Here is a 7483-nt window from a genome sequence, read left to right as displayed (position 1 = left end):
CATCATTGTGTCTGCGAGAGTTTAGTAATGACGATATTTCAATTTGAATAAATAAATACATAAATACAAACAAATACCTTTGACTATGTCGCCATCTTGTGGCGGAAGCCCTTCTTGTTTACTTCCGTCTTTGTCTACGCAATATCCGGTTGTGCAGCAGCCATTTTGTCTGTTCGGGCAAGTCTTCCGTTACGGCAACGAACAGCAGTTCCACCTTAAAAAACAATTTGAAATGTGAATTTATTGTGTATATCTCTGCTTAATCTGCTTTTGAGCGCTAAATAAAAAATCTACTATTTAAGAAGCATCACAGAGCTCCACTCTTTGGCACAAACTCGCACGTCGGCGCGGAAAACGCGAGTAAGCAGAGACAAACATGTCGTGTGAAGAAAGCTACTTGGCTATCAGACGCTATCTGACGGATGAACGGGAGCCGTATGCACCGGGGACGCCAGGCAACACCAAGAGGAAAATCCGAAAAGCTGCTGCCTGCTACGTTGTCCGGAACGGGACTTTGTTTTACCAGCGACGACTAAAGGGTCAGAATGATTTCACGGAGCTGGAGGTTGTACTGCAGGACAGCCGGAGGAAGGAACTTATCAAAGATGCGCACACTATGGCAGAAGGGGAGCATTTCAACCAGCAACTCACATGGGAAATTATCTCCCAGAAATATTGGTGGAGAGGTAATATGCTTAATTACCTTGGAAGAACCTGGGGAATTTTTTTTTGGTAGATCTGTTTATTCGGTGGAGACGTAAAAAATCGACAGCAAGTGAAATATGACAGCTACGCAACCCGGTGACGCTCTACGCACCACGACTCTTTGTCGCCATCTGGTGTTTTTTTGATATACTTAACGTTTCATTTAATCTTTTGTTTATCCTAGACTTACCTATTTTTTTAAAATCTTTTTTTTATGTAACATACCACACTATATTTCTACAATCATGTCACAGTTTTTCTAGTGGATCTAGAAAAACGTTTTAACAGAAGTAACCAGGATGTTTTTGAGCATATATTAAAATAATTTAGATCTGAGAAACCAATTTAGCCCCCAGACCATAACACTGCCACCACAGAACAGTACTTCTGTCATAAGTCTTATGAGAAGATTCAATTAAATTCTGGAAGATAAGATATCTGTCTTGCAAGCATATAATTCACACAGCTAGTCAATAACTGCTTCATAGGTTTAACCTTTTTGGTATAAGTTTGCTACACAGAATGGCAAAGCTGACCTTTTACCCGTGTTTCTGACATTTGAGGAATTCTGAAAAACGTCAAGGACCACATCAGGGAGTGTGCTCACTGTCAGAGCAAGCGGAGCATGGACGACGGGTCTGGATCTCGGTCATTCTCCAGGACGGGGAAGCGCCGGCACGACGAGGAGCCGGAAGAAGAGGAGGAGGAGGACGATGGCTTCTTCGTTAAGGATGTATCTTCGCAGCAGAAATCCAGGGCGCCTAAAGAAAAGGGCAGGCATGAAGTGGTCTTTGTAAGTGTCATGATTCTATTTTGCTTCAAGCCAAACTCTTTCTGAAGCAGAGATGCAGCACAGCAGGGAAAACACAAGCTTGACTGAAAAGGTGAGACGGGTTTATGTCTGTTCCAGGTGGACAGCAGAGGGGAGGTGAATCAGTTTCTGCCCAAACACAGCCAGACGATGCTGGACAAACTCAACAGGCAGCGCCTGGAAAATCAGTTCTGTGACATCACGCTGCTGATCGAAGGAGACGAGTACAGAGCGCACAAAGCGGTTCTGGCTGCATGCAGTGAATACTTCAACGAGCTCTTCTTCGAGAAGGGTGCTGTGACCACACACGAAGCTGTGGTGGACCTGAGCGGTGAGCGGCGTTCCCGCCTTTGCCGGGTGTTTTCTCTCTTCTCTGATTGGTCCCCTCTCTGCAGGTTTCGCTAAAGCCAGCTTCCTCCCGCTGCTGGACTTCGCCTACACCTCCAAGCTGACATTTAACTTCTGCATCATGGCGGACATCGCCAACCTTGCCCGCCACCTGCTGATGACAGAGGTGTTGCAGATATGCGAGTCTGTGCACAAACAGGTGGAGGACCACAAGCTGACGGTGTATCAGAAAGGGGAGGTGCACACCGTGGTGTCGAGTCAACCGGCTCCCCAGGAGGCTATGAAGGATGAGCCCGAGGCGTACGTGGTGACCATAGAGAGCGAGGACAGCGAGCCTGTGGCTTACGTCACCTCGTCCAAAGACGCCTTCATGCAGCAGCCCATCACAGTGGTCACCCAGTCTGTAGAAGGAGAGGCGGTGCACACCGAGGAGGTGGCGCCGATGGAGCCTGTGGCTCTGATCGCTCACAGCGCGCACGTTGAGGAGGCAGAAACAGTCACCCTGATCACCGGCAGCGCAGACGGGATGGAGGGCGAGGCGATGACTGTAGTGACCCACAGCGGTCAGGCTGGGGCCAGCGAGTCCTTGGCTGTGGTGTCAGCCTGCCTGGCGATGGAGCAGCCTCAGGTGGCCGAAGAAGAAACGTATGTCATCAGCGTAGACCTGGAGGAAGCGAACTCCTCAGAGGGGGCCAAGAAAACAGTTTCATCCCAGCAGCAGGGGGAGCAGCAGCAGGAGAAACAGCAGGAGGAGACTGTGGTGATGCAGAAAGCAGAAGCTGAAGTTGAAGTTGAAGCCGTTGTTGTTCCTCCAAAACGCAAACGAGGACGCCCGGCTAAAGTGAAGAAGGTGGTGGAGATGGAGGACATGGTACCGGCTGAGGAGGTTCCCTCTCCAGATGAAGGCTCCTCTGATAAGCAGGAGTCCCTGTCAGATGACCCGAGGAGAAGGCGACTGCGGCAGCGCTCCATGGCTGAGGGTGGCTATGCTCGTCTGCATATGGGCCTGGAAGAGGAAGAGGAGAAAGGTTCAACTCTGCCCCGTGTCACCCCCCCTAAGGTGCAGAAAACCCCTCAAAACAGGGATTCTGTCAGCATGTGTGAGTGGCAACAGGTCATACATGTAACAATGTGTGTGTTTAAGGTGGGTCCCAGGCACGGCAAGAGAGGAAGACCACCGAAGCAGCCAGTGCAGGTCGACGCGACGGATCAGGCTGGGAGTGATTCTGCAGCAGACGCCAGCGAGGTGCAGAACGACACCGCTGCAGAAGCCACTGCAGAGGAAGCTTCAACCAAGGAGTCGGAGCCAGAAAGGGCTGTCAAGCAGCTCCAAGCCGCATCAGAGGGCGCCGTGGACGGAGAACACACGTGCTCTGAGTGCGGCATGTCCTTCCAGAGACGCTACTCGCTCATCATGCACACCCTGAAGCACGAGAAAGCTCGGGGATACAAGTGCAGCGTGAGTTTTCTGCTAAACTGTGGTGGTGCTGTTGTACGCCTGTGCTCAATGCTCGTCTCTTTGCAGCTTTGCAGTAAGGAGTTCCAGTACTCCGCCTCTCTCCAAGCGCATCTGGCCCGACACAAGCAGCACAGGAGCCAGTGGGGCGCTCCCGCCAAAGTCCCTGCAGAACACGGCTCTCAGGGCAGAGAGGACGCCGAAGCTAACGACAAGACCTCGGCATCGGCCACCAAGAGAGAGTTTGTGTGTGACATCTGCGGGAAAACGTTACCCAAGCTGTACTCGCTGCGGATCCACATGCTGAGCCACACCGGCGTGCGGCCGCACTCCTGCAAAGTGTGCGGCAAGACGTTCGCCCACAAGCCCAGCCTGAAGATGCACCGCGCGCTGCACGACAGCGCCAAGCAGTTCCAGTGCGAGTTCTGCAGCAAGACCTTCATGAGCAAGAGGAGCATGGAGGAGCACACCAGCCTGCACACAGGTCAGAGCCGTCATCCCAGTCTGCCAGGTTCAGACGACTTCAACCGTCAACGAGGATGGAGATGGGAGTCGTTTGTTTTTAAAATTCCACCCTGATCAGCTTTAGATCTACTTTCAGTGTGATCCCAGTGTTTTTTTTTTTGATTTATGATTATGCTGTTTTGAACCAAAATCAAAAAACCTGTGTGGTTTTCTAGGTCGTAGTTTCTATAGTGAGGCAAGAGTTGATTCAAAATTCACAACTGTTGGCGCGGAGCAACCCCGCCCCCCTTCCCCTTCCAGTTCCAGCGAGCTCAGAACACGGAGCTTGTGGACCGTTGGTGTCTTTTCTACACAACAATGCCGTTTCTTTCTAACAGCATTTTTTCGTCTGCTCCTGATTCCTAACAATTTAAATCAAGAAATATTTAGTTTGAATTAGTGTTGTCTTTAAATACGTCATCAATTATCAGAAAAATGCCAGAAGAACGTGTTTAAAACACCAAAAACCAGATTGGGTCTGTAAGGAAACTTTTCTAAAAACCCACAATACGCACAAACTGTCATTCTTTATTTTATTTTATTTGTTTTAAGTTTACTATTGTAGTTTCTAGTCGGACATATCCAGCTGTGCTGGTGTCTCCTCATTTCACCTGCAGCTCTGCAGGAATGGATCAGGAATTCCCAGACTCTCCAGTTGATGCTCGAGCTGCACCATGAACTGTGTTGGCATTTTGGTGTTCTGATTGGGCACCTCTGGTTCATCTGTGGTGTGACTCCAGGCTCATATGTTTAGCCCTCAAATGTTGATCGAATCTCTGCGCGGGGGGGGGTTATCTGCCGTGTTTCTCATGAGAACTGATTGTTTTTCTGTCAAATCAACAGGTGAGTCAAAGTACCTCTGCAACACATGTGGAACCACGTTCTACCGAGCGTCTGCTCTGAGCAAACACCTGAAGAGGCACCAGCCCAGGCCGGAAGTGCGTCCGTTCTCCTGTTCCCAGTGAGTAAACCCTTCCTCCTCTCCGCTGCGACCGGCCGATGTCGGCCGCGTCCGCCTCACACTCCTTCCTCTCTGTCCAGCTGTGACAAGAGCTTCTACGAATCGAAGGACCTGCAGCAGCACATGAACAAGCACATGGGCCTGAAGCCTTTCCAGTGTCAGGTGTGCGGGAAGTGCTACAGCTGGAAGAAGGACTGGTACTCGCACGTCAAGTCCCACAGCGTGGCCGAGCCTTACAAGTGAGTCTGTTTGTATGATGAAGGTGAAGATGTTTTACAACAGATGGAAAACTCCTCACTACAAACTCTCTACACTTCTCACAGACAGACATGAACAGAATTTCACACACTCCTCTCCAATCTGGACTCAGAACACAGTGCGCTGTTAGCCCTTGTGCTATCTTGTGGGGTCCAGATGACATCATCTGGACCCCACAAGATACAAGGGGTAAGGTTGAGCTGGAAAAAAAGCCCCACAAAATAATTGGACAGCAAAAGGTGAACCGCGACATAGCGAGAGAACGCCGTCACTCACAAGTCCAGGGGTCACCATGACATTGCAGAGGACAGTGCTGAGGTCGTGAGAAAGGCTGAAGTGCGGCGTTTTGTCCTCAGGTGTAACGTGTGCGGGAAGGAGTTCTTCGAGAAGGCTCTGTTCAGGAGACACGTGAAGAAAGCAACGCACGGCAAGAAGGGCAGAGTGAAGCAGAACCTGGAGAGGGAGTGCGAACACTGCGGCAGGAAGTTCACTCAGCTTCGGGAGTACAGACGCCACGTCAATAACCACCAGGGTGAGGAAGGCGCGGCCTTATTTTTGATGACACTTGTTCTGCGACTGCGTCCTCACGTAGAGTCGAACATGTTCTCTCTTAGGGGTGAAGCCCTTCGAATGCCTGACGTGTGGCGTGGCCTGGGCGGACGCCCGCTCCCTGAAGCGTCACGTGCGCACTCACACGGGCGAGCGGCCGTACGTGTGCCCCCTGTGCCAGGAGGCTCACATCGACGCCCGCACTCTACGCAAGCACATGGCCAAGTACCACGTGGACAACCTGCCGGGGAAGATCATGCTGGAGAAGGACACGCTCCAGTTTCACAACCAGGGCACCCAGGTGGAGCACGCCGTCAGCATCCTGGCGTCCGACCTGCCGCCCGAGCTCCGACCCGCCCAGCAGGCGGCCTCAGAGGAGATCGAGACAGTGCTGATCACGGAGGAGACGGTGGAGGCGGTGGAGGCCGTTCAGGCCGTGCAGGGAGCGAGCGACGGGTCGATGTCGACGCTTTCGGATCAGGGGATCATGCAGGTGGTCAACTACGTCCTGGCCCAGCAGGGGCTCACAGAGGTGAAGCCTGACGAGGCCCCAGAGGTCATCCAGACCATGGAGGTGGAGGTGGCTCATGTCACCGAGGTGGAGTGAACCAGACTGAACGACTCAGCAGTTTTCTTACAGTCTGTATAAAATGTACAAACATTCTGTACGAAACAAAGCTTAAAATATTTTTCTGAACATGTAAATAACGAGGCTGGCTTAGCCCTGGAATGTGTGTTTTCTGTAAATAAAGGAACAGAAGTAAGATGACCCTGTGAGTTCAATTTCGATGAAATCTGGCACTTACAAATAAAGGTCAAACTAAGACTTTTTATTGAATTGCTTTGTTTAAATTCTTGCTCTCGACTTTTAGTCTAGGATGTGGTGGAGTATTATCCTCCATGAACAGAAAGTTTGGGGTGTGCTGGTGGAATTGGGGGATGATGATGGTTCTGTGATGTCTCTGAGGTAAGAATGTGCAGTGACTAGATCAGCTACAATTACTACATCAGTTTTGCACTGACTAGCGATTGCCAGTCCGTTCTGTTGTACCTCGTCCACCAATGCCAACCCTGGGAACCATGTTGACCTCACCTCGCCTTCTCCAGCAATGCTAACCAACACCATTTCTGTGCAGGGAGACCGCTCATCAGTGAACAGGGTGGTAGAACTACATTGTTCAGGTCACATGGTGTTGTGTTCACTGCAAACATTCACAGCGGTCTCTTGGTGTCAGTGGATTACGCTGTCGTCTGACATTCAAGTCAGTCGAGGCAGTTGTGAATGGTTTGTCTGGAAACCCTAGTACCCCTCACATCTGGTAAATGGACCTAAGTGCAGAGGTTCTTAGGTACTAGTCATGGTTGTGGTCTGTCAGTGGCATGTCTCCACTGCTGGGTCTGTCACAAACTCTGCCAGTAGTTCTGTGTCTTGATGCAAATATGCTGATGACACTTTGAGAGTTTACCTGCAACATATGTTGCCTACTTCCAACCTGAATGGCTTATTCAGCGCACTGTCTTGTGACCCTACTCCGAACGTTCGGATGGCACGAGGGTTAAGCGACATTGTGTGTTCATGGCTGTTTGGATGATGAACTTGGAATGACTTACTGACAAAATCAGCTTTTTATATCCACAAAATGTTGACATTGACGCCACATTGAAAAGGTTTTTCTTTGACAGCGTTTTGGTTTTGGCCTCTGTAACCCTTGTGCTACCCTAGGCACTTTAACATTGGGAGTTGGGTCATCTAGACCCACTAGACAGTGCTCTGAACCTTTTTTCTTCAATGATTTGTGATCTTCACTGGTGTCCATGGATTACATGAAATCTTTCCACCTTTTTCCACCTTTGTCATGGTAGGGAGAACACGTCAATGTAAGGGTGGGGT

At 50.4% G+C, this 7483-nt stretch overlaps 1 protein-coding gene across 1 annotated transcript; it reads left to right on the top strand.

Moving 5' to 3' along the window:
• Nucleotides 1-211: 211 nt before the first annotated feature.
• On the top strand, nt 212-6430 carry zbtb11 (zinc finger and BTB domain containing 11). Its single transcript, XM_011474429.4, has 10 exons — nt 212-686; nt 1269-1498; nt 1616-1847; nt 1912-2924; nt 3009-3323; nt 3390-3804; nt 4668-4785; nt 4866-5024; nt 5400-5575; nt 5658-6430. Exons 1-10 carry the CDS (start codon nt 377-379, stop codon nt 6197-6199), a joined length of 3510 nt encoding a protein of 1169 aa, XP_011472731.1. The 5' UTR covers nt 212-376; the 3' UTR covers nt 6200-6430.
• Nucleotides 6431-7483: the final 1053 nt, after the last annotated feature.

Source organism: Oryzias latipes, chromosome 4 (genome assembly GCF_053564925.1).
Source record: "Oryzias latipes strain Hd-rR chromosome 4, Olatipes_Hd-rR_3.1".
Classification (NCBI taxonomy): Eukaryota; Metazoa; Chordata; class Actinopteri; order Beloniformes; family Adrianichthyidae; genus Oryzias; species Oryzias latipes.
Note: the sequence above shows the minus strand (reverse complement) of the source record. Positions and strands in the feature narration are given on the sequence as shown.